A 27,814-nucleotide genomic window follows, 5' to 3' on the forward strand; every position below is an offset into this window, starting at 1 on the left:
ACAAGTTGCTCAACTTGTGACTGACAGAATGCTTTATTAAGAAATAGTTATTCCACAGGTTTGCCTGCCTGAATAACCCATGGCTAACCTTAATTTCTGGTCTTTTTCCTTGTTCAAAAAATGTCACTATATTACAACCTGCTCAACTTTTGGTGGCTTTTTTGGGGGGGAAGGGTTGGTTTTTTTGTTTTTTTTTTTTTTTTCCCTTGGGTTGGGGAAGGAGTTTAATTTCAGCTCCTAGAAACAACAGGTACGCTGACAAGTACAGACTTCAGCAAATGCTGGATGAAGTGCGGGGTGGTGTTTGAAGGGAGGAAGGAATAGTCTATGTCTCTTTCCAAAAGTGTTAGGAGTCTTCTGGTTTTATTTTAGTTACTTCAGAAATTCAGAGATATCTCAAACTTCCAATAAGTAAAGTTTATGCAAATGCGTATTTTAATCCTCAACTTTTTTTTTTTTTAATCTGTCATGTAGGATGCCATTTTTAGAGCTATTATGTTTATTTTCCCAGGAACCTTCAGTGTCTACTCAGATAGGATGCCAGATTGTCAATTTTGATTATAATCATTTCTCTCCTTCACAATGTTGCGAAAACGCTTCAGGGCTCAGCATTCCTAAATTAGTTCCAGCCGACTGTGGTGACTGATTAGCATGCTGGGAGACAAGATAACTGATATCTGGTGTCAGCACAGAACTGGCCCTGACCTACATGAAAAGAATCTGTGATTATTATTCCCCATTTGGATGGATGTCCAAAATATACCTCTGATCCAAACTTGGGGCAACAGAAATGATTTTTTTTTATATAAGTTTTGTGGAATCACTGCAAGGCTGGAAACACAAGAAAAATAATTCAAGTAATTTAAGAAATAGCCAATCTTCCTCCTCCCCCAAAAAAGAAAAGAAAACAGTATCTGTAAAGACAAACACTTTTTCTGATCAGAAGGGGGCAAAGGAAGGAGGAATGGAGGAAACAGATGCAGTAGTACTATAAGCAGCAGGATGCTATGGTGTTAGAACAGATCTGTGATCCTTGAGACCATACAACCCATCAGCTCACACCTATAAACCAGACAGAAGTGGCTACACATCTTTTTTTTCCCCTAGTTAAAGCATCCAGACATCAACCCATGCTAAGGGGGTAGAAATGGTTCACACAAGAAAGTTCTGTGGAAGTAACATGTACTAAGAACTACAAGGTTCCCATCTGGCTGAATACTGTTGCAGTACATTTCACTCTTACATATTTTCTTGTCAGAACTGAAAAACCAGCTTCTGTACCCAGGCTGTACTTTTTACTAGTTTTTCATGCTACAGTTCCAATAAAAGAAGACACTGCAAAACAAAAACTAGAATAATTAAATCCTGTATTCTAAGTAAACCACTAAATGATGAAAAAGAAAAAAAAAGGAAAATTAAAACCACAGTGCCTATACCACAGAAAATCATTAATGCTAGAGTTCAAGTGGAAAAAGCAGGGCAGTAACCAGAGTGACCTAATTTCAGGGACCAATATTTGCAATTTGCTAATATTAAAAACGTATCATTTATCTGCAAATTAGAGTTTCAAAGTTAGACACACAGATTTAAGAGCAATTTAGTTTTAACCATTTTAATTTTGAGAGAAGAAATTATAAAGTAACTAGAGAACTAACTATATGTGCAACTAACTATAAAAGCAACAATTACAAATAATTAAGCTAGGAAACTAAAGCCTGAATCATAGGTACTAAATTTTGCCCATGAAGGTCAAATGTGATACACAGTATTCTTCTGGATTCCACATAATAGCAGGATTAGATACTAGAAACATGGGCCTTGACTTTATGTTTGGGTTACAGCAGCAGAACATATTTGAAATAAGATCAACTCACCTTTGAAAGCTGGAGGACTTTCCTGTCCTTCTACAAAGCAGTTCCTATGCTATTTTCTCCCCCACTTACAGTACAGTTTTCTAATTTAATGAATTTACCAGAAAATTGTCCTACAACAGGTGAGCATGGGCAGAGTGCCCCCACAAAAACTGCAAACTGCCTAAACCCAGCAAAATCTTTCATGCAAAGATCAGCCGTGCACAGGCTGTTATTTGATACGGAACATAACAAAAGATTCAGAATTCAGTGAAGGACTATGCTAAGAAAACCAAACACGAGACAAGAGGTGTGTTTTCTACATGATGCCTCAAGCATCTAGAACTTTCAACAAACTGAAACGTAAAGAACTGTTGTTTGAACCCCGGTAATAAAACAGACCATGGAGTTCTGAGTAAGAACTCAGAGCTGAGTAAGAATTTCCACCCATGGGAAGCAACACCTGTACACCCTTTGGTTTTAGGATCCAAAATAAACAACCAGCTGCTGGCCTATCAGTCCAGTCTTTGAATCAGCATGTTTGTTTCATGTCAGAGGAAAGAAGAAGTGACAAATAAAACTTCACATTGACGTTACTAAAAAAACACCACTGCCATTGAACGTATAGTCACTGCTTTGCTGTATTATCTTTGTCTAAAAGTGGCATGGTTTTGAGCAGTACTTAACTGGAAAGAACAAAAAGTTCCTTCTTGTGAGCAGTGTTAGGTGTCAGATGTTTTAACAGATATTGGTGCAGCCTGTTTCAGGTTCACCCACATCTTAAAGTAGCATGCCCCCAGATAAGTCAGTTACCAATGAAACAAGAACTGTAAAGTGTAAAAAATCTTCAGTGCAAAGGTTACTACCTCCTACTGCTCTAATCTATAGCTGCGGTTTAACCTCTTGCAACTGCCTTTAGAGTTCTTTAAGTACTAGATTCAGAGGGAGCTTATACTAGACCTGGGTAAAAAGCAAATAGTGAAGTACTTTGCCCCTGTTTGTCCCCAAAAAGAATGTGAATTCTTTGTTAGCAGGAAGCATGGCTCTAGTGCAATTTACCTGCTGCTTCTGTGTATCTGTGGCTACCATATCCCACCAGAGTCGAAAGAATTCCTGCTCCACCGCAATAAATTTGCGCTGTTTTCCTTTCATTAGCTCTTCTATAACAGTAGTGTAGACATTTGCTGCGTAAGCGTGCATGCTTTCCTGAAAGAAAAAAAAAGTAAATAAACTCTGTTTTACCTAAAATAAAAGGGCTGTTTTAAACACTCATTGGGCTTGAAGAGAGAGATATTAAAAACTTTACATTTGTTGCCCACTTCCTTTGTACCCTCAGAAAGATCGAATTCTGACTACATACAGCCTTTGGCCCTTCTGCTTCAGAAAACAACCTCCTGACTGGGGACCTGACTAGATCAAGGTGCACTTCTCCCAAGAGCAGCACCAATACAGGCTTTCTCTCAGACACACTGGGAACAACTGGTTCCTCATTGCTCACCTTAAATCGCTGATGCCACGAATGATAATATTTTGCAACAACACAGTTAAAGACCCTGCATGCACACTTCATTCTCCCATTCCTGCTCTTCTTTTGATGGCCTGAATTACCAGAATTGCTTCTTCAGAGGGAGTATGACTTTTTGCTGTGCATTACCAGTACAGTGCAGTGATACATCTACTGAAAATTATACTATTATGAAAAATAACTCTATTTTGCTTGATGTTTTAGGATAGAGGAAAACCAGGCTGGTAAAAGAATCTTAGAATGAGTTCAACTGTTGACACAGAAACATCAGTGAAAGTGTGAGATTTCGTGCACCTCCCCTTTCTTGCTTCTAAAAACACCTCTATTCCAATATGAGGTCTATGGACTTCTATAGCAATGCAAATATGACAGCTTTACCCATCAAATAATCTACCACACTGTTATAGGCTATGATATGGTACCAAATTAACAACACCATGTTAATTTTGAAGTTGTGCACACAAAGAGATAGTTTTAGTACATTTACCTCGACCCGAACAACTTTTGTTGCCCAGATGCAGTCTTCTTTTACATAATTTTAGAGTGATAGAGAATGTCTAAAGACAACAGCCAACATCCTAGGATTTCCTGAGATGTCTGTCTTTCCTTGCAACAAAGTTATCTACATGTTATTAGACAGTTATTTTACACTAACCATAACACTTATCTACCTAAACTACTGGTACTTAAGAACACACACCACTTTAAAGTGTGTGTACACTTTAAGAAATGTACACTTTAAAGTGGTTGACACTAAGATCTCTGCCCACTGAAAAACTAATGGGCCTGATATGTAAAACATGAATGCAGAGTTTCAGTTTAGGTAGATTTCCTACATGAAAATTGCCATTTGAAAGAAGGAGCTGAGGTAATCCAAATCAGAAATTAACTTTTCCTAGCCCCTTGCTTTCCACAACAGAAATCCAGCCACCATTATAAAAATGCTCATGCCACTAGAAAAATGAAAACATTTGAGTGTAGGTGCAATGGCTTAAAATACTGCTGGTTTATCTAATTAATTTCTTCCTCAATTATGTTCCCATTGGTTCATAAGGGTTTTTTGAAACCAAGACTATTAGATACTTAAAACAACGTGAAATTTTAACTAAGGATTTGAAGTTTTAGTTTTGCCTTCTCTTACGCAATTTCTGAGTATGAGCTTGAAGTATTAAAGGAGAAATTCATTAATCTTTCCTAAAAAGGGGAGACAAAATACATGCACAGCAGAGATACTGGGTGAGCCACTGGCTCTTTTTAGTTAGTTAGGCCTAATGCCATTTCACTCTAGTGAGTGAAGTATCCACAGCATCTTTCACACACAAATCAAAATAATTCATACTAATGAAGAAGGATTGAGGATATAGGATTTTGACTAACAAATGTAAAAGGTAGCATGCCCCACCTGATTTATTTTGCTCTGCATGTCATGTATTTAGCAAAAATTAGTTTGCTACTATACTTCAGAGGCACTAGGCTCCAACCCCACTCCAGCCATTGAGAACCTGGGATCCTGCTCTGCTCTTCTCTCTTAAGAAAAATGACAGAAGGTTTTCCTGGGGTTTTGGCTTTGTAACAAGATAAACATAAAGACCATGAAAATCTGCCACACATTCAAAGGCCCCATCAAACAGAATTAAGGCTTTCCTTTAAAAACAAAACAAAAAAAATCCATCAGGAGCATCCTGCTGAACACAGGCACACAGAAACCCACAGTTCAAGGGCACGGCTCCTAGGCTAACCATGCCTCCTCCAAAGGAGCATCCCCAACACCAGGGCATGGAGGACACACCAGGCCAGACTCAGGACAAGAGCTGCAGCGGCCAAGGCTTTGCGCGTTTCTCCGCAGGGAGTTCGGCCGGGAGCCGCCACAGCCCCGGCAGCGCCCGGCCCCGTGCCGCCCTGCCTGCGGCCCAGCCCTGCCTGCGGCTCAGCCCTGCCTGCGGCTCAGCCCTGCCTGCGGCTCAGCCCTGCCTGCGGCTCAGCCCTGCCTGCGGCTCAGCCCTGCCTGCGGCCCAGCCCCGGCCGCAGCGAGCCCGCCCCACCCACGCTGCGCCCCCGCCGACCTGCACCGTGTACACCCAGCCGACGTCCATGTGGCTGTGGGCGACCACGAAGGCCCGCAGCTCGCCGCCGGCCCGCGGGAGGAGGGCGAGGAGCGGCAGCAGCTGCAGCAGCATGATGCCCGGCCGAGCCATGGCGGCTGCGGCGCTCCCGCCGCACTTCCGCGTCCCGCGGCACCGCCTCCCCGTGCGGAATGAAATGATAAATCGGAGAAGCGGCGGGAGTCTCCCCTCCGGCGGGAGGGCCCCGAGGGCCGAGGGGTGACTCCGCCTCGGCTCCGAGCGGCGCTGCGGATCGCCGCTGAAGGGCGGAAACCGCAGCCCCCGAGTGGCTCTCGCCGGCAGTTCCGGAGCTGGTTTTCCGATAACACTGGGCTGCTCAGGGAGAGGCTGAGTTTTGCATCTTGGACACCTATAAATATTTTTTGTTTGTATAAAATTTCTTTGAATTGAGCTCGAGTACTTTATTTTGTGGTATGCTATTATTGTCTGCATCTCTGAAGTTTTGAAATTGAAGAAGGATTAAATTTTATGTGGTTGACCTTCTGATCCCATTGAAATTGGTTTTGTCACTTGTTTAATTGCTGCTAGGCACAGGTGCACTCTGTGCTGAGAACTGAAAAGGTAAACGCTTCTGTCTGCATAAAGTCCAAGTGAAAAGGGAAAAAATCCAACCCCAAACTCAAAAATATTATCGTATAATATAGTCCAGTCTCCTCGGAAGTTTTTTTAAGCAGCTGCACCAGTTTCTACCTATTAAATCATTGTTATATTGAAAGCCAAAACAGATTAAACTATTTCTAAAAACGTTGATTCTTTAAAAGACATACATTATAGTATAAATCAACTACTTTACTTAAGTTTTAGTTTGACCAAATCACATGCTTTTAACAACATTACAATTCTGAAATGACACAAAATACCATATCAAAGTCCTCGCTCATTTCCAACAGTACAAAAGTAAAGAACATCACATGAAGGAGGATAACTGCTCCCACCTTCAAGTTTGGTGTGGATTTAGCATTACTAGGTCCTGAACCTAGTCAAACCAGTCACCCCTCTGTGACTGACATCACAAATAGCTCAGTAGTGTCCGTCTGCACATTTTCATAAAAGTGAAAGATTTATTCATTCTGGACTAGCTGGCTCCTGGCTGCAAATTAACCCACCTCAATATTCAAGACACCAGTAAAAAAGGACCACAAACCATAAACACAATTTGTATTGATCTTCTCATTGTAGAAAGAAAAAAAAAAAGTGCTGCTTTATATATCAAAATTGGTGATTTTTTAAACATATAAAGGGTGTAAATGATTGAAATCTAGAATGAAAAAATACTATATGTAAATCAGTAATGAGTTGCACACAATAAAATGGCCACATTCCATAAAACTTAAATCTAATATGAATAGATTCTCGCAGAACAGGGCCTTTGTTTGCTAATTCATATGGTTTAGAGTTTTCTGCAAAAGAAGGGGCCAACACTGCAATGTTAAGATTAGTTTTATTTTTGATAATACATTGTCATGAAGAGCAATCAAGGCCTATAGGTAATTTTTAGGGGAAGTTAGTACCACTATGGGCAGCTGGATGAAGCTTTACTTTAACACAGTACCTTTTTTCCCCCTCAAATCAGCAGCATAAACCTTTTCAGTTCCAAGAATGCTAGTGTACATTCGGCAAACATATGGCTTGGGGATATATATACACACACTGTCTAAACAAACTGGTGTTTTTACCTCAGAAGGCATTATTATCTTTATATTTAGGTGAAGTTCCCAGGAAGGCTTAAGTATCAGTGTTTTGCTTTGTTTCTAAAAGTAACTGGGAACATTTGCTGAATGTTACTCCCATTTTAAACCTATTTCCTTCAGGAACTGTAATTGTCCTCCTTATTCTTTCACAAACACCACAGAGCGCCACTGTCTTGGATGGAGAAGAATGTAAATATTTAAACAGAATACTTTTATTAGGAAAAAGTTAATCAAACCGTGCACTGTTTACACACCTGAAGGTATCAGGAGGGTCTCTACTTGTTGCAAGAAAGGGGTAAATGTAGGAATGTCAGGGGAATTTATGCCAAAAACAATTCTTCCCTGCCATTTACATACCATTTCACAAATAGCAAAAAAAATGGAGGGGCCAGTGTAATTGTGCCATGACAGGTGCCTATGTCAGTACTTTATCCTCTTGTTGGCTCCTAATCTCATAGTATGATTTGATTATAGTCTTCCTCTGTTCCTTCTTAATCTTTTCTCATTTGCCTATACAAAGTGTGGCTGTTCTTTTTGACACAAACTGTGCCATACGTGGGCCTCTGACACTGTTACCTTGATAAGACAGGAGCTGTAGGCAGGATGCTGCCAACCCCAAGCTAAGCAGTCACAATTGTCTTAAATTAGGTTTCAAGAAAGTCACCTGGTGAACAGAACAATTAATGTACCTTTACATTTCCCTCCTGACATGTTTTTTGAGGTGGAAGTCTCTAAGAATAAAGGCATTGTTAACATATATTTGCTCTAGCAGACTGTTTCAGTGTTTTATAATTTGCCATTTCCCTAACCATTTCCCACTGGAAAAGGCAAAGGTCACTGCACAGAGCCCTTCAGACTTACTTGGTAACAGTTTTGCTTTCTTACTAACCTCTTTGTGATGCTGTAAAGACGGTTTGTGTGTCCACAGGGGCTCGTGGACCAGATGAAAACCCCCCTCCAGCCTTGCCTTGCGTATATACCCCCACAGTTTTTGTGGCATTTGTAGCCTTAATGAGTAAGACAGCCCAAGTGGGATAGCCTAGGGACGGCAAGAGAACTGAGGTGAATGCTGTGGGGGGAACGCAGCCGTGGCGAGGCAGGAGCGGCACTAGGGCCACTGGCGGTGGGTGCCAGTGCCCTCTCCCCCCCAGGGACGTGCGTCCAGGCTTCGGGGGCAGCCGGGGTGCGCGCCCATGCTCGCCAGGCTGCCCGAACCGCAGGCACAGGCGGCACCAGACGGGGAGCTCACACGGACACGGGACGCGGAGCAGGGAGGGCTCTCCTGGCCGGGGCAAGGCCAGTCTGGGGCGTCACATCCCGCCAAAGCCGCCGTGGCCGGGGCGCCCAGCCCCTCTGCGGGACCCGGGCTCTCTCGCACCTGGCGGGGCCGGCGCTGCCGGGCGCGGCGGGTCCTGGCGAGGCTGCGCCGCCTCCGCCGGGAGCTCCGGGCGGAGCCTTCCCTTCTTCCCGTCCTCCCTCCCCCGGCTCCCCGAGCACCCCGAGGCAGCGGCGGCTGCCGGCGCCCGCTCCGCTGGGAGAAGGAGGAGGCGCCCCGAGCCACGGGCGCTGGGAGCAAAGCAAAGACCAGTTCAGAGCAGTGGGCGCATTCCGGAGGGCAACACCCATGTCCCAAAAACAGGGTATCTGGAAACGCTCTCCTTCCCCCGGCGCTCGCTGTCCCCTCTCATCCCTCCGTTCCCTTCTCAGCCCCCTCCATCTCTCCTCCCCACTCTCTGCCTCTCCCCGCCGCCGCCACTTTCCCTTGTCCCTTCCTCAGCCCTGTGCCCCCGCTGGCCCCGTGCCCGCCTGACTGTGCCTTTCCTCCTGCCCAGCCGGCGGTCCCCCAGGCGAGAGCGCGGCTGACTGGTGCCTTTACCAGCTCAATGGAGCAACCGAGTTCGAGGTCTCTGAAGGTGAGTACACGAATGCTGAGGAGGCGCATCCCCTCGCCCGCCGTCCCAGCCCGGAGCGTGTGGAGAAACGGGGCTCGCTGGTGGGAGAGAGACCCTGGCAGCCGCCCCAGCGGTGCACAAGGGCAGGTGTGGAAGTGGGCTGGCAAAGGGGTATCTGCTGGTGGTTTGCATGTTCCAGGCCTTGTGAAAGTGTCTTGGCTGGCTTTGTTTTGACTTTTTCTTTTTTTGGGGGGAAAAGTTTGGTTTGCCTGTAGCAGCTTAGGTGGCATGAGTCCTTTTGGCCTTGGCGTCAGTGGGTGCTGGTGCAAGGTGGGCTGGAAAGTTTTCTGGCCTTTTTTCACTCCTTAACTTCAAAGAAAGAAGTCACCTGGAAAGTTTCATTTATGAATGTTCTGTGATCAGAAGTCTTTGGGTCTCAGGGCAGGAAAGTCTGTCCACTGTATTCAAATGCTGTATGGTTTTGAACATGCAGAGTATTTTAACTTAGGTGCGAACCTGTGTTTTCCAGGATGCCAGGTGTGTAGTATGCAGTGCCCATGAGCACCTTCCAGCATCTGTTGTCAATGAGTTAAGTGGAACTAAGGCCTCATCTGGATGTTTTTGGTCTGCTGGTGTTATGTACTTCTACGAAGAGTGTGTTTACTCTTTGTAAAGATTTAAAATGCATCAGAAGTTGAGTTAGACTGAAAAACTTTCCAATACTGAAGAAGGTGGCACACTGTAATAGATTGGCTTCAGATTCAACATTAAGGAAAGCTTTTCAACAGGGGAGCACTGGAATATAGGAATTAGGTAGATAGTGAAAACCCACTCATTTGAGATATTTAATGTTTGTTTCACAAACATATATTGAAGAGATAAAGCTACAGAGCTTGCCTTGGGGCAGGCAGGAAGATTACCTGTTTGGTGTCTCTTCAGCTGTTATCTGTGATCCTTTGGGATTTGAAGTTTTGTGTTATGTATTGTTTTTTGCTGTTTGGAGAAATGATTTAAACCTCAATGTACTAATAATAAGCTATAACTTGATCAAGGTTTTGGACTAAGTTTTTCTTTCCAATTATTCCATGGTTGTTTGTATTTCAAGGTGTACTTAATAGTGTGTGTAATTACACACAATTGCATACTAAAGCATTTATCAAAAGATGTTGGGATTTTTTTGCCTACGTGATTTTTTTTGGTGAAACTGCATACCAAACCAGATGTGATGACGATAGATGGGGGTGGAAATTATATCCGTGTGAGGGAGTGTAATGAGTGAGTGACAGCATTCCTTAGGCATCACAGAATGCTGAAAATGAGCTTTAGGTTGGCATTTACTGTCATTTAAAGATCTGAATGAGTAGAATATGCTTCTTAACCTCATTTGTCTGGGTAAATACCAGTGCTTCAGCAGTGCTTTGAGATGATAATGTTTTTTTCTCAACAGGTGTTTTACTGCTTTGATTTATTGGGTCATCTCTTTTTACAGGGCATGTTCTATTAAATTACGTTGCTAACCCTGACTTCGGTTCTCTTTAATGCTGCCACTTTTTGGATTCCCAATTTTATTCCACAACTTAAATAGGAATCTTACATGTTTTCTCTTTACTCAGTATTGAAATATGTGAAATTCAGAGACCAGGAAACAAGCTGAAGCAATGTAATTTGATCACACAGACTGTAGAATCAGTCATCTGCAGCTGGTAAACCCTGTTTATGTTAATAATATTGTATGTAAATGTGATATGCCTTTTCCAGAGTACATGCTGGCTATTAATGCCACTTATATCTAGGAACACACACAGCAATATAATCAGCGCACTTTGCAGAAGTGATAAATAGTTCAAAGAAAAGTCCATGGTGGCAGGTGACTTGACCTCTTTCGCTTGACAGTGTTTTTGGATAAAGTCCAAACCTTTTCCTTTGCTGAGGTAAAGGAAATAAAATTACACAGAGCTAGACAGAATCTTTAATTAAAATGGATTGTTTCTATGACTTGCATCACAGACTTTCTTTTCTCTTTTTACCCCAGTTCTTTTTACTTTTCAGAAAGCCCACGACTTTTAATTGCAGCTGCATTGATTAGGATCACCTAACTGATGGACAAAAGGACTAGTTTACCTATATTAAATATTATAGTGTGATTTATATATCTAGATAGATATCTGTGTGTATAAACATTTGCTTATTAGTGTTATAAGTTTGGTTAGTCTTCTGGGCATCTCTTGCTACTTTTGCTATTGAATGGTTGCATTGACCTTGCAGTACTCTGTCAATTAGACTTCAGAATTGTGTTCTGCAATATTTCTGTCCTAGCCTAGGAAAAAAATTATTCTTTTTCCAAAAATAGATGTGTTAGATGAAAAACATTCATTTACATAACAGAAAAGCAAAATTGCATATTTCAAATGCGAGGAAAATAGAGCATAGTAAGTGAACTATCACAATCAAAGCCAAGATAATCATGTTTGATTTAGTCTTGCTGCCTTGAAACAAAATCCTATTTCAAATATTGCTACTTCTATAATTAACGTCTAAGTGCAAAATATGTTTTATTCATGCTAAAGATCTCAAAGCACTTTGCTAACAGTAAGTGCAGTCTCACAAAAGCTGTATGAAGAACAGTGTTAGTGTATCCATTTACAGGCTTCAAGAATGAAATCTAAAAGTTAAGGATGTGATTTTTTAGATGGTGAATGTCAAGTATTAAGCAGATAGCAACATGGGACTTCTGAAAAGTCAAATCATTTGCTCTGTGTCCAGTGATCTATTGAACTGTTTGTAGGATTGCTTAATCTAGAGCCTTTGCTTTGCGTTCCAAATCACTTTAACTTCATGGAAACTGTGTAAGTTAAAGCATATTTGAAATATTTTAGGCTGTGAATTCTAAGCTGGCATTATGTTGTTCTAGATATGAATGATTATATATGTTTGATGAAAAGTTTCAGTGAAAAATCATAATTTTGGGTTTCACTCTTAAAGTTACCTCATCAAAGACTTGAGATTGGTTTACAGTGTAAATTTTCATCTATTTTGTAACTTTGTGCTCTTGAATGGTTGAAAGCACCGTTAGCATCTGTTAGCCTTGTGAATTGCAATGCGAACCGTCCTATTACTTACCTTATGCTGCTGTAACTTTCTCTTTCATTTATGAGTAATTTGAAGTGAGATTTATTGAGAAGATGGGTAATCTGCTGTTTTGTTGTGAAAGTACAATCGAACAGTGAACCATTTCAAGGAACTAGAAGACTTGTGAACTGATTAATATGAGTTTAATCACTGTCAGGTTTATCTCCAATAGCTTTTCGTTTACTGTAGTTTTCAATCAAAGACAGTAAGTCTGGATTTGGTTCAATATGGTCTTTCCCATTATTTCACCAATTCCATAGAAAGCAATGTGATTACACAAGCTTACAACTAAAGTAATGTTCTTGTGAGTCATGTGTTCATTAGCAAGGTCTAATTAAATAGTAAGTCTCATCTGTAGATGCTTTCACACCCCAGTCCTTTTGTGGCGGAACCAAATAAGTCATTTTTCCTTAGTCTTTTACAAAAAGGCATGGTAGCAGTCCTTTTCTTAGCACTTCACAGTTTGTCAAGATTTCTTTCAAAGGATCATTGCTGTGAATGGATGTTGTATTTCCATCTTAGTTGGATAGTGTAGTTTACAGAACTGGGCTTCCAGTTGTCCAGTTTGGAGATCACAGAATCACAGAATATGCCAAGTTGGAAGGAAGGGACATGCAGGGATCACTGAGTCCAACTCCTGTCCCTGCACAGCAACACCCCCAAGAATCACACTATGTGCTTGGGAGCGTTGTCCAAACTCTTCTTGAACTCCGTCAGGCTTGGAGCACTGTCCTGTGGAGCCTGTTCGATTGCCCAAACACCATCTGGATGAAGAACCTTTTTCTAATATCCAACTTAAACCTCCCCTGACACAACTTCAGGCCATTCCCTTGGGTCCTGTCACTGTCACCACAGAGCAATGATCAGTGTCTGCTCTCCTCTTCCCCTTACGAGGAAGTTGTAATTGCAATGAGGTCTTCCCTCAGTCTCCTTTTGCCCAGGCTGAACAGACCAAATGACCTCAGCCACTCCTCATATGGCTTCCCCTAGAGGCCCTTCACGATCTTCACCGCCCTCCTTTGGATGCTTTCTAGTAGCTTTCTTACATTGCAGTGCCTCAAACCGCCCCCAGCACTTGAGGTGAGGCCTCTCCAGTGCACAGCAGAGCAGGACAATCCCATTCCTGGCCTGGCTGGTGATTCTGTGCCTGATGCCCCACAGGACATGCTTGGCCCTCCTGGCTGCCAGGGCAGGGCTGATTCATGTTCAGCTTTCTGTTGACCAGGACCCTGAGGTCCCTTTCCATGTTGCTGCTCTCCAGCATATCAGTCTGTCCATACATTCAGAGTTGCCCCATCCCAGGTGCAAAGTCTGACACTTTCCCCTGTTCCCTTCACATGGTTGGTGATTGCCCAGCCCTCTCATTTGTTGAGGTGGCTCCACAGGGCCACCCTGCCTTCAACACACTCAGCAGCTCTTCCCAGTTTTGTATCATCTGCAAACTTGCTCAGTATCCCTTCCAGTCCCGTGTCCAAGTCATTTATGAAGATGTTGAAGAGCACAAGGCTGAGGATGGAGCCCTGTGGAAGCCCACTAGTGACAGGTGTCCAGTCTGATGTCCCCCCATCATGCTCCACCCATGAGCCAGTTGCTCAGCCATCTCGTGATGTGTTTATCCAGGTGTGTGCTGGGTATTTTGTCCAGAAGGATCCTGTGAGAGACAGTATTGAAAGCTTTACTGAAATCCAAAAAGAAGACATCAGCTGGCTGTCCTTGATCACCTAGGTGGGTTACTTTATCATAAAAGAAAATCAGATTTGCTAAGCAGGATTTCCTTCTTGTGAAACCCTGCTGGCTGTGACTGATGACTGTGAGATGTAGTGAGGTGAACTGTGATTTTTCTGCAGACCACAACAATTCTGTTTTTTCAAAGGAAGTTAAAATGCTTAGAAGGGATTTTTACTCCCCTTGCCTCACCCCAGTGCACATTTACAGAATCACAGTATCGATTAGGTTGGAAAAAACCTCTGAAATTGAGTGCAACCTATGACTAAACATCCCCATGTCAAGCAGAATGTGGCACAAAGTGCCATGTCCAGTCTTAAACAGCTCAGGATGCTGCCAGCTTGCATACAGTCCTGTAAAGCATGTTGCAGAGCTTGTGTGTATCCTGATAGCCCCTCCGATGCCATGTATGTGAACAATACAGTTTTTCCAGTCCTACCTCACACATCCCTCTTTATACATTCAGCAAGTCCCTGTATTTCATCCATCCTTTATTTTGCACTGACTTATATTGGTATTTAGTTGGTTAACTATCATTGATGTCAGAGTGCTGCTGCAGTACAGGGAAAGGGCTTCTGTTTGAAGTGGTGTCATCATAATTTACTCTCATTATAATGTTGAATGTGCTTGTGTAAGACCAGACCCAGTAAATGACTCATTCCAAGAAAATGTGGGTATTTGATTATACTTCTAGTTGTTGCTGCACAATCTGACTTTAAGTTTCAATATGAAAAGTTCAACGTGATAGGCAAAGAGGAAGGGTTAGGATATATTGAAATTGTATTTATGATAACTTTACTTCTAGGGATTCTTTTCTACCTAGTCCATTTGTGATATTTTATATGTGGTTTATACATGGCATGGGTTTTGTAAAAATCATTAATTCAGCTATTTCTGTAGATTATTATAAAAAACTGACAATAAAATAGTGGAATGTACATGTGCTTGCTAGGAAGAGGAAAAGGTGAGTGACTTATTTACATTTTTTTATTTGTTGTTTCCTATTTTGGTGTTTTGATTAAGGGCTGGTTTGAATTTATGAAATACAGTAATTTTTCAAAGTACATTAAGATGATTTAATTACAATGATACATAAATCCTTGCCTACATAGTATTTCCATTGGAACTTAATATGAGTGCTAGAGTGTGTTTTCTCATAAGAGTCATTAAATGTTATTTGACCATGAAATAAATACTTGCTGATTGTTTTATTTTGCAAATGTCTGACTGAAGACATTAGCTCCTTTCCAGTAACCTGAAAAGTGGTATTGCTGTTTGGATTAAGCTTGAAAAACAGACTAAGCTTTTCTTTTTTGCCAGGTTTTTAGATTTTCCTTTTTCAAGGACTTCATATGCTGTTCCAACATTCTGTACTTCTTTAATTCTCTAGATCTTAAATGCTGTAAGTTGCAGCCTTCATCATCTCAGTTACCAGAATGTGGTCTTCGGCCACTTTCCTTCTTGCTTTCAGGTCATAGAGTTGCAGCCTCATTTAGGTTAAAAATGACCTCTATGATTGTTGAATCCAACCTTTGACCAAACACAACCATGTTAGCTAAACCATAGCACTAAATTCCACTTCCAGTCCTTTCTTGAATACTGGCAGTGATGGTGATGCCACCACTTCTCTGAGGAACCCATACCACTCTTTCAGTGAAGAAATTCTTCTTGATGTCCAGTCTGGACCTCCCCTGGTGTATCTTGGGGCCATCTCCTCTTGTCCTGTCACTTGTTACCTAGGCGAAGAGACTGACCCCACCTGGCTGCAACCTCCTTTCAGGTAGTTTTTGAGAGTGGTAAGGTCCCTCCTGAGCTTCCTTTTCTCCAGACTAAACACACTCAGCTTCCCCAGCCACTCCTCCTAAGATTTACTCTCCAGATGCTTAACCAGCTCTGTTGCTCTTCTCTGGACTCACTTCAGCACCTCAATGTCTTTCTTGCAGTGAGGGACCCAGAATGGGAGACAGAACTCGAGGTCTGGCCTCACCAGTACAGGGGTGCAACCTGAGTACAGGGAGTCAGTCACTGCTCTGGTCCTGCTGGCTAGAAGTTTGGTGATCATCTTCCTTATTTCACCAAGAATCAAAAACTTTTTTATCATTTCATGGTCACTGTACCCAAGATGGCCTCTGACCCCCAAATCTCTCACCAACCCTTCTCTGCTTGTAAACAGCGGGTCTAGTGGGGCACTGCTTTACAGTCTGCCCCTTTACATACTCAGTTGGATTTTCTAGTTTCTGTTGGTTTTATTTTTCCTTTGTTCTCTGTAACTCTTCCCTCCACAAAGGGTATTGCGGGTGGCCTCAGTCCACTGACTGTTGCACAGTTTGACAAAGATGTCTCTCCTCTGTGTCAGTGAAAGTCTGCCATTTGCAGCAGGTGCCTCCATAGCAAATCTTAGCTCTTTTCCCTCTCTCTCACTCTTTCCAGATCCATAAGGCTTTCCATTTTATATGATCCTTCCAGTTCTGTCCAAGTAACTCCTGGCAATTTTAGTTTTATCCATGCTTGAATGATCAAAATTTCCTTGGTATTTCAGTTTGCCATATACTTTATGAGGCACTCAGCATACATATGTCGTGAAAGATGAAATCACACTGTTGTGGGCCTGATTATGCAATTATAAGCAAGTCAAGCATCATGCTTTTGAGTTACCTGGTCCAGAATTTAACAGGGGTATCTTTTATGCACCCTCTTCCTTATTAAAAACTCAATAATTTATTTCAGGTAATGATTTTCATTATCAGTAGTTAGGCTGATGAAGTAAACAATGATTTGGGCCATAAATTTGCCATTTAGAGTAATTTTTATATTTAAGTCAAACATTGTCATTCAGCTTGAATAGCGATGGACAATTTAGAGAGTATAGATTTGCCTGTGGTTCCAGCTGAGATGCAGAAAAATCACCAGGTCTTCACAAAGCCTCCTCTTCAATTATAGGTCAAGTCAGAAAGCTAGGGTTCCATTATGGAGATTAATTTTATGTGGGGACAGAGAGTACCAATTTTCCGTTTTTTCCAATTTCAGTGTAGAAATATGTGTAGAAATTGCCCAAGCTGTCTTGCAGAGTGGTTGAAGAGCTGATGCACAGAGAAGTTTTTTCTACTGTGCAAGGATTTTTTTTTTTTTGTATGAACCTGTCACAGCTGAAAGAAATTTCAAGATCAGATTCTTCTGTTTCAACCCAGAATTGCAACCCAGAAGCTTTACTTCTGGAAATATGGATTCAGAAGTCATATTGCAGGCCACGCAGGTTGAATTGTAATATTCTTGTTGATCAGTTATTTTCTGTAAAACGCATTTTTTTAGTAAAATGCTGAGAGATTGAAAGCAGAAGTCAATATAGTTTTTTTTCTTTCATGTTTTTATTGTCTGATGAGAAAATTCCAAAGGTATTTCAAACTATTCAGGTATTTTCAACTACCTTTCCTTCGTAAGCATGCTACTTGAATATAAACTCATTCAAAATAATGGGCAATAGCTCAGAAGTCTGTGTATGATTGCCTAATGGTACATGACAAAATCCAACAACAGTGAAAAGGTGTTATTTACTAGTCAGATTCTATGTCTTGCCATCTCAGCTGAATTGTCAGGGTTTGGTGCTCCAGAAGAGGGAGCTGCCACATAAATTTCTAGCAGTTATGAACTTAGCAAAGTCTCTTTTCGGCACTGCACAATGGGATTTCTTTCTTTTTCTTTTTTCAATTTTAAGACTGACTCCAGGGGTTTCATGTGATGCTTTTTTGGTCACTCAGTTCATAGTTTGCTGATTTCTAAGGATAGCATTAGAGACTTAGTGCTTTATTTTCCTTCAGTTTTTGGTATCAGTTCAGTGTATGTTTTTAAATGGTCTGCGTTAATTACCATGCTAAAACCTTTGGTTGACATGATGAATGCAGTCACTTTTACTTAATCTAAAGAGTCTTTTTAAATGTAGATGTTTTTGACTACCTCACCGTGGATTTTTAATAGACGTTTTCTGTAGCATGCAGGAAGAACTTTGTGGTGGCTGGCCTTCCTCAGTGCAACTTCATGTGAGTCAGAGGTGGCGTCTGAGTCATTGTAGTATTTTTTTCTGTGTAAGGAGTGGCTCTTCTCTCACAGTAAGAACATACAGCTGCTGTTTTGAAAATAGCTATATATATGTAAAATAGCAAAACTAATGTGCAGACTACAATGTGCTTCTAATGTGCTTTCTCATTCTTTTTTTTCTTTAGCACTCCAGAGCAATTTATACTGAGTCTATCTATAATTTGTGGGCTATAAAACTAAAGAATAATGAGGTACTGGGAGAAGGCATTAAAACATGTACTTGTTAAAGCTTGTACTTATGGTCAGGAAGGAGACCAGCCTTCCTGAGCATATTTTCAAGTGTATAATTTAACCTAGGCTCTGATATTGGTTGGTAGAACCCTAGATTGCTACTTGCTGTAATGATTGATCTTATCAAAGCTACTGTACCTTCAGATTCATTGTTAGTCATTTTGTGTTCAAAACTGATACAGTGATGTGACCTTGTTTCATGAGGTAAGGAGTACTGAGAAACACGTGAGGCTTTTTTTCAACTGCCGAATATATTCCTTGTGTCTTTTTGTCATTAAAAGCTTAAGAGGATACTCAGTATTAGGAAGCTTCTATTTGTTTCTCATGAAGGAGAGTGAATGCAGCACTGTGTTGATTATATGTTTTAGAGTGATCACCTTACATATTTTGTGCAAATTTTGAGGTGCTGGAACATTGTCCAGAGAAGGTCAATGAAACTAATGAAGGATCTGGCGCACAAGTCTTGTGGAGGGGGGCTGAGGGAACAGGAGTTGTTTAGTCCGGAGAAAAGGAGGCTCAGGGTGGACCTTATGGCTCTCTACAACCACCTCAGAGGAGATTGTAGAGAGGTGGGGTTGGTCTCTTCTGCCAAGTAACAGGACAAGCAAAATGGCCTCAAGTTGCACCAGAGGAGGTTTAGATTGGATATTAGGAAAAGTTTCTTCACTGAAAGGGTGTTCAGGCATTGGGACAGGCTGCAAGGGCAGTGGTGGAGTCACCATCCCTGAAGATGTCTGAAAGATATCTAGATGTGCCATGTCAAGATGTGGTTTAGTGGAGGACTTGGCAGTGCAGTGTTAGTAGTGGGAATGGATGATCTTAAGGGTGTCTTCCAACCAAAACGAGCCTGTGATTCTCTTTCTGGGGATAAGTATGGGGTAGTAAAAGCCCTTGTGGTTCCAGCGAAGGGTGAGAATGTAGCATTTCATTTGTTATTGACCTCAAATATTCTTGCATGTGGTAGTATCCTGCTGTTGATTTACTTCATATTTCCAATTAGTAAATCTATAAATATGACTGCTTTTGTAGAAGGTACCACTGGATTCCATTCATACCTCTATGTGGTATGAATGTGGCTTTCAGATTACACACGCAAGCTGCTCTGTTAGACAATTTAGACATTACATTGTGAAGTTGTGCACAACATTCTAATATCTGAATGTGCCAACATGAAGAACTCTGTGGCTTAATTTTAGTTATTTTGCAAAATAGTTTTAGAATTCCTATATTTTCTACATGCTTACAAATGTACACGCATACACTTTTTTATGATGTCTATGCAAGGTTCATATAAAAATCAAAAGAAAATTATATGAGATCAGTATAGATGTGTTTGACTTTTTCTCCAGGAGGCTTCAGAATAAGTAAGAAAATAAATACTGGGTTTCTTTATACATAATATTTTGCACATGGCTATAACAACTGAAATATACAATAATAATTAAAAATATTTGTATGTTCAAAAAACTGATGGCCTATTTGTAAGTTTTTAAGTCTTCCATCAAATACAGTTTCTTCTCAGAATGCATGCATTCCCCAGATGTTCTGCTTATGTTTATTTGCAAGCACATTTTATAGTGGCTCACATCACAGTGAATAGAGTTGACAGTTGGGCTGATTGCAGGAATATGCAAAATGTTAACCTCATAAATCTTTCTCCACCTATTGTATTGTGTAATTTTTACAAAATATGCAGAGTACGGTGCAAGAGACAGTTCCATTATTTTAGTTGGGACCATTTTGGCATTGCAGTTAACACTGATGTATTCAATTCAGAGACAATTATGTCTAGACACTAACAGGAGCTGTTGATTTGACATTCTATTCATAGAGAGGGCATGTGTCATTCAAAAGTGAGTTGTAAAACTATTCAGCATGGTTGCATTGTTAGTGATGTGCCTTTCCACTTCACACAACTACTATAACTAATTACCATATTTAGTGATCTTGAGATCCTGAAATGAAAACAACCCACAATTTCTTTGGGAGATGCAAATTATATTTAATATTCCTTCTCTTTATATCCAGAATAAACTTCTATGTTATGACTAGACTCAAAGATGCAAAGCAGAATTGTTGTCCTTGCAAGACTTGGTAGTTTCTTGTTAAATCTGTCTTACTGAGTAATCTTCATGATATTTGAAGTTTTTAATACAGACTAGTTTTCCTCAATATGTGGTTTTGTTTGTCAGATAACTCTTATTTTTGAAGTTTCTCTAATAAGTTCCTGTGGTAACATTGTAAACTCTGCTTTGAAATTGATTGTTTATTGTGGGAATAACCCACGCTTCAGATTTCATTTATATGCAAGAAGCACTAACTTGGTGTCCTTTGTAATGATATACAAAGTAGATACAATAAATTTAAAGTAAGAAGAATTCTTATTTTTCATGCACTACATCTTAAAATTGTGGATTTTTTCCCTTGAAATTTTTCATGTAGTTTTTTTTGGTTTGTTTGGTTTTTTTTGTTTGTTTTTTTTTTCCTTGATCTTGGCAGGCTGTTACTTTCAGTGTGTGCTGATTTCTCTATTCTAAACCAGGGCGTCACAGCCATATTTCACTTTGATTGCTTTTTCTGGGTTGAGTTTTTTCTCCCCAAGAATACTTGCCCTAGTGGCACATCCACCTTTCTTAAGTGAAAGCTAGAGAGACCTTGAGAGTCTGCTGAGTGCATTGGGAGTGTAGCTGTGCTTTGGTGTTTCTTCAGAAAGGTGCCACCATGCCTCAGGATCTGTGACATTATGTTGCTTTTTGATTTCTCCCTCTCCTCATACTCCTACATATTAATCAAAAATCTTCCTTAAAGCATGATACCTGTGTTGACTTCTGGAAGTACAACTGTGCATTGAAATTTATTTCAATTTAAGAATATTGCAATATTAAATTAGTATTTCTGATTCCTAGGCTGATGATTTTAGAGGCATAATTCAGCGATAATTCCAAAAATGCACAGAGCTTTCTTGAAGGCCTTGACTCTCTTTTCATGATGATGTCAAATCATAAAATGTGTTCTGGAGGGAATAGTATTATCCATGGGGAATAGAATATTTCATGTCAAGAAAACAGGCCTCAAAGTTTAGGCTTCTTGATTCTACTAGGAGACAAATCACCTCTGCTAGAGAATATGTCTATCAGCTGTAAGATCTGTCTCTCCCTCTCTCCCCCCCTATGCTGAGGTGAGTTTCTAGAGCAGCTTGTGACCTATATTACACATCAATGTAGACTTGTGCAGTCATTGCTTGCTTTTGCTGTAAGTTCAGAAAGTACCCGGAGCAATGCCTGTGCTGACTGGGGTTGGCCAATGCTGACCTGGCAATACTGACCCCCTCACACTTGCTCACACTCACAGAGAAGCTCCAAAGCATCTGACATCTGTATATCTCTCTTTCTCTTTTTCTCTCGCTCTGTGTCATCTAATGGTTGAAAGAAAGCATGTATTCAAACCCCATGGTTAAAAAGCTGAACAAATAAAGGAGGATGGCAAACCCCAAACTCTCAGTGACATAATCACATATTACCGTTTCTATAGGTACCTTGCCACGTTTGACTCCCAGGTTTTACATGCCTCTATTTTACTTCTTGTGAATGCAGTGTGACAGTGATTGGAGCTCTGTACTTCCCCAGACATGGAGCTGTGTTGTTTCTTTGGTGAGAATACTTAAGTATGTAACCATTCACGTGGGCTCCTTTTCGTGGAGAAAGCCAGCAAATGCTTACCTATGTAAATGTAACATTTGAGTTGGTACGAGAGCACAAGTCAAGAAATTCAAAGATATAGTTCCCACAGCAACCATAATTCAACCTTGTTGCTGTGAAAGCACAAAAGCTCACACCAAATACCATGCAGAATACTGCATGCATGCAAGTTTATGAGACACGGTTGCTAGGACAGCCATAAATTTAAATTTCTAGAGGTATTTACATTCACATTTTATATCTCTTAGTATTAGAGTCAGTGCAGGAATGAAAAAATGGAAAAGAGGCCATTTGGATTAGTGTATCTTTTTGCTTTCTTGTAATGTACAATTGATTGTATTACTATCTCTGTCTTTCTGTTGACTTTTATTTTTAAAGGAATAATATTGAATGTGAAATATAATCTGAAAACTTCCTTATCTAATTCTGTTTTTTCTCTTTGTTTATCCCTATTACTAAACCTGCAGCTAATGGGCTCTACTTGTTTGCCTACCAAGGATAAATAAAGCAGATATTTATCTGCATGTAGCCATGCTTCTTGGTATTCTACTTCATCCGTCACTTAAGCTTCCATTATAAAATATCCCCAAACTTATGGAATATATTTCTTTTCAGTGCCTCACAGGGTACTTCTGGTTTCTTTGTTTGCCAGCTATGTCTGCTGATTTGGTCATCTTAGACATGTTAAGTTATTATCATGTTTATTGAAGAGGTGGAGATATCCTTGTTTTGAATTTATATTTTTATTTAGAAAAATGTAAATATTTCAATTATAGTACTTAATGAGCACAGCAGATGTTTGTAAATAACATCTGCAGGATTTCCAGAAGTTGATTGGCTGAAATACCTATATGAACTTTCTTAGCCTTTCAGATATGGCCTCAGTCAGGAGAGAGAGAGACCATGATTTTTGAAGATTGGTATATTAAGTCTCATTCCCATGGGTGATTATTATATCTGTAGGCTGGATTGAGTATTCATGATTATTTAAAAAAAAATTCCCTTTGACTGTGGCATATGCTAATACCTCATAATTTATTTGGAAAAAAAAATCACAGCATAACTATATTTAAAATTTAAAACAGTCATTTAAAATAAAAGAAAAAAAGGGAAATGACATAAGATAAGGAAGGTTCATGATAGGAGTTTCTCTTCAGTAAACTACAAAAAAATTAATTTAGACTTCATCTAATTTCTACCAGACTGATTTTTTCATCCCTCCATCACATCTTAGCCTGCTATATGAGCCTTTTTATGGACAGTCTGGGCAGAGCTGAAAGACTGATTGGATGTGAAAATGTTCTCCTTGGGAAATCTTTGGATCCTGCCCTTCCCAGATTGTTAGGCAATCTGCTCTAGGAAACCTGTTTTGACAGTGCCTGTTATCTCTGCTCGGCAGAGTCCTATAGGGACCATCACTGCCTACCTCAAAGTCAGGGTTGGGGGAATTCATTCTGCAGCCCACTGCCTTCCCAAAGCTTTTTTGTTCCATTTCATTGTGTTCAAAAGCTGGTTAAGAACTGCACACATATTACTGTATAGCTGTCTAAAATAAAGTTGTTAGTGTATATGAAGTGCATGTTTTCTTGTATAAGAATTTATAGCCTGAAATTTGAACTCCATCTGAAAGTTAGAACATTCACAGTGGCTCAACAGTTTCTTACTAGGTAAACACATGAAGATTAATTAAATTCTGGCTGCCATTTGATCAAGAGCTGGTCTAGTCTTTCCACAGTCATTTCACTGTGCCTGAATTCTGTGAAATGAGAAAGGGGACTGGGAATTGTGAATTACGGCAATTCTTCAAGGAGCAGGTAGTGTCCTGATGTTTGAGTGGAGTCCTGGATAAAATTTGATTAATAAGGCTCTATGTCCTGCTGAAACAAGAAGGTGTGAATACTTTGGTTGTAGGTTTTAGATAAGAATTGTGTTGTGGTCATTAGCTTCCATCAACACCCTTACGACATTTCTTTTTCCAGTGTATATAGCTAATATTTTGGGACTTCCCTGAAGAATGAATAGTTACAAGGATGGTTTTGTTTTCTTCTCTCTGTCCTCTTACATGTAGTAGTTGTGGTTTTAGTATTTGAAATGAAATAAATAATGGCAAACTTCAGTGGAAACTAAGAACTGCAAAGGGATGATTGGAGATAACTGGAAAACAGCAAAGTATTCCACTTGAAATTGATCTATTTGTAGTAAATAGAAATACATAAATAGACAAAGGGTCTAGAAAACACTAAGCTTACATTTGTGTTCATTACAAGTTGATCAATAACTGTTGCTGGCTGACTTGATGTAGTTATTTTATACAATTAATCACCACTGTGTGGACAGGCCCAGGGAAATGTACAGTCAATACTGCCAGGGATTGCTGGTAATAATGACAAGCTCTTTTTGTTTTGAGGTGATGGGGGTCCTGTGGGACGAAAATGCCTATATGGGAAACTGCTTTCTGTGTAGTGGCCAAAGTGCCTCGTGTTGGGAACAAGGTCATAGTTTCAACATTTACTGCCATCAGGGGAGAAAGTTGGTGTAACTCTGCTGATACAGATTAGCACGTGGCCATACTCTTATTAACTACCTGTTAATATATCAGTCTCTGAGGGTCCAGCCTTTGCAGAGAAGTGAACAATATTAATTTCAGTGAGACTGCTTTTCAGAGGTGTTTTGTAAAGCAAAAGGCTTAATAAATAACAAATGTTACAGAAAAAAAATGATAAGCCAAGCACAGGTATCTGAGAAAACCTCAGACACCCTGCTACAACACTCCAAAAAGCTCTTTACTTCTTTTGTGCTTCTTCCTAAATACTGAATGTTTTAGGAGGGAAAACCTGGCTTGCAGTTAATAGAAAGAGATACTGGGTTTGAAGAACTGTGACAAGGTCCAAAAGATGCTTACCTCTTGGCCCTGAGCCAATTACTGTCAGAAGGGTATCGAAGTTTCTGGGTTCTTTACCTTAAGGGGTGAGTCTTAAACTTCTCCCTATATGGAAAATACTTGCTGGGTGTGGGAAATGCATTCCAACACTCTGCTTATGCATGTATTTTCCTCCAGTATATAACTGCCTCTGTGTGCATGTGTCCCCAGAGACATGGATTTCCTAGTAGAACATAGGACTTTGATGAAAGTCGATAGCCATGTCACCTCACAGTTCTCAATGGAGGAGAATGTTTCCTTGGTGGGATTAAAACCATCTGCATGCATCATAGGCTGTTAGGTATGAGATAGGATTTGACGTTAAGTATGCTAGTCACTCTTAGTAGATGGAGGGTTGGTATGTAGAACATACAGTCTCATATGTTAAAGATTTTTGTCCTGTCTCTTCATTTGAAAATAGGTATTTTTGTCAATTACAGTGAGCTGGAAAGAGACAATTTAAAAAAAAAAATCAGTTTAATTTTTAAAGAATTTTCAGTATTTTACATTTATCTGCAAACTTTTCTTTTGACATCCTGTCAAAATTAATAAAGATGTTTGAATTATATTTGTTAACTCTGATAGAAGTTGACTATTCTCTGTTATTTAAGGTAATAAAGTCCCTTTTTCAGGATTGTATTTCCAGTTTCCAACTTTGACCAACTCCTAACCATTAAGGCTAACAATATTTTTTTCCTGGATTGGCTACAGGCTGATTTTTCACAGACAAATCTAGTTTAGACTGCCAACTTAGCTTTCACCCTAAGCCTCACAAGAAAATTCTTGGTATCCTTTTGCCCATTAAAAAAAGAAAGAATTCCATCAACCTCCCTTTGAAAAAGCTCTAGTACTTGCATTCTTTGAAGGAGGAACTTCCAATTGACAAGGTGGATATAATCAATTTGACTATATTCAGGAGTGTCTTTGTTCCTGTGTATACCCACTTTTCTTTGACCAATTTATAAGCCTCAGAAGAATGATTGTTTAAATAATCTCATGTAAGTATTGGTAGAAGTGGGTAGATAGAATTACACGCCCCCCCTCCCCCCCCCCTCCCCTTCTGTCAGCTCAGCACACAGGGAATTTTCCCAGATGCAGAACTGAATTGACCTTTCTGTAATTGCAGTTCTGGTCTGATTGGAATCACAGATTTTTTTTGTATTGAAGTCTTACAACTTTCTGTTCTCTTCTTTGGATTGCATTCTCTCTGCCTGCTGGAAAGGGGCTGAGTAGAGGAAGAATCGCTGTTTGATTTGACACAGAGCAGGTACTGGCCATCAAGATGGATGGGATGGAGGGATGGACTGGCACTGTGGAACACAGGTGTAAAGGAAATCAGAACTCTGAGTGTGTGGAGGACACTGGTAGTACTTGGTCATCACATTTACATGCTGAGGCTGTCTGAACAGAGACTGGGAATGAGGTGAAAACATGGGAAGAGGCATTACAAGGAGCAGAGGAGAAACGTGGAGATGAGCCTCCTGCAAGGCCTAGAGAGTAACACAGCTTACTTGAAAACTGCTTCACTTCTGGTGCTAGGAGGCTGCATGGCATCTTTGCTGGCACTGGGAGTGAAGCCATGCTCCACCAGGTGAGTTCTTGGTATGTACTTTTGGACCAGCTCTTCATTAAAAGCACAGACTGATGAGTTTCTAAAGCAAACAGTGACCTGCCTGTTTCAAGAAACAGGGAATTTTCCAGTAGCCCTTATGATTGCAAAGTTACAGAAGATCTCTGAAGGTGTTAGATTTCCTGCCATCTAATGGAATATGTTTCCTTTTTTTAAGAACTTGGAATTTTTTTACCTTTGAAAACCTTCTGAGAAAGACTTCAGAATTGCCATATCAAGTGGGCAATTGCCCATGCAGCCTAATTTAAATGCCAGACATGTATGCATTGTAGTATAATAATTATATTATGATGTTGGTTTAATTTTCACCAGGTTGAGCAGGTGAATCAGCGTAGTGAAATGCAGAATACTCTTCTATAAGCCATACCTGATCTATTGCAAAAATTGGAAGACATGTTGTTAGCATTCTGGAGAGCTGGAATCTCTTTCCCTCTAGTGACCTTTTGTGCAAGGTGAGAAGCAGTGCACTTTAAAATGTGTTGCCCCGAATCATGTGGTTTTAGTTTTTAGGTATTTAGGTTGGGATGCTGAATTGCTGAGTTGGCACTCTTACACTCAGTCAGTGAAAATCCTGTACAGAAAAGTATAAACTATAGAAAATCTAGGGAATTGGGCAACATAATGAGTGGTATGGAGAAAACAAAGACAACTACAGGTATGACATTAACTGAGTTATATCCTTTTTGTGTCTTGCATAAAGTAAGGTTCAAAGCTTGATGATCCCAGCATGTAGCAGTCATCATACTGGATCATCAACATACTACTGAAACATTTTTAGTTTCTGGTTATTTGCATTTGTGCTGCTGGCAAATTACTTTTTAAGAATTGTGTGTATGAGGGAGAAAGAAAGACTTCACATAACTATAGAAATAAAAAATAGTTTTGGATGAAAATGACTTGTTTTACAGAAATATTTAGCATGAAAAAGAGTACTTTAAGGAAATAAGTTGAAGTAATTACAGCATCTTCTCACATAGTCTCTTGCTAATTAAAAAAACACTGTTTTAGCATCTTAACTTTTTTTCCAATTGCCTTTAGTTGCTTCAAGGGTATGTACAAGTGTAGAAAAACAACTGTATGAACGTAGAAAATGAAAATGAAAGGGACTGGAGGTTTTGGATAAATACTTACAAGTTGCAATAAAAGAAAAATAAATGAAAGGTATATAATTTTCACAGATTTCAAATATAATTATGTTCTATAATAATTTTATAGCGTATTAGCCTTATAGCAGTTGTTGTGAAAAATAAAGTCAAATTCAGAAACCATATTTCACTAGTAAACTATATTTGATAATAATAATATATA

At 40.1% G+C, this 27,814-nt stretch overlaps 2 protein-coding genes across 3 annotated transcripts in view; one reads left to right on the top strand and one right to left on the bottom strand.

Annotated features, from left to right (window-relative positions):
* MAN2B2 (mannosidase alpha class 2B member 2) overlaps nucleotides 1-5,591 on the bottom strand; it is a 28,768-nt gene extending 23,177 nt beyond the window's left edge. Inside the window, exons 1-2 of one of the 2 annotated variants that reach the window (XM_066185420.1) lie at nucleotides 5,439-5,591; nucleotides 2,910-3,056 (exon numbers count right to left, since the gene is read on the bottom strand). In XM_066185420.1, the coding sequence (XP_066041517.1) occupies nucleotides 2,910-3,056; nucleotides 5,439-5,570 (279 nt within the window). In that variant the 5' untranslated portion in view covers nucleotides 5,571-5,591. The remainder of the gene's footprint in view (nucleotides 1-2,909; nucleotides 3,057-5,438) is intronic. The other variant, XM_066185419.1, reaches the window with a different exon arrangement.
* A 3,139-nt stretch (nucleotides 5,592-8,730) lies between these two features.
* Nucleotides 8,731-27,814, top strand: part of PPP2R2C (protein phosphatase 2 regulatory subunit Bgamma) — a 194,155-nt gene continuing 175,071 nt past the window's right edge. The window contains exons 1-2 of the mRNA XM_066185421.1: nucleotides 8,731-8,829; nucleotides 9,022-9,102. Of these exons, the coding sequence (XP_066041518.1) occupies nucleotides 8,814-8,829; nucleotides 9,022-9,102 (97 nt within the window). The 5' untranslated portion in view covers nucleotides 8,731-8,813. The remainder of the gene's footprint in view (nucleotides 8,830-9,021; nucleotides 9,103-27,814) is intronic.

Source organism: Chamaea fasciata, unplaced genomic scaffold (genome assembly GCF_029207755.1).
Source record: "Chamaea fasciata isolate MVZ Bird 193981 ecotype frontalis unplaced genomic scaffold, bChaFas1.0.hap1 SCAF_6, whole genome shotgun sequence".
NCBI lineage: Eukaryota > Metazoa > Chordata > Aves > Passeriformes > Sylviidae > Chamaea > Chamaea fasciata.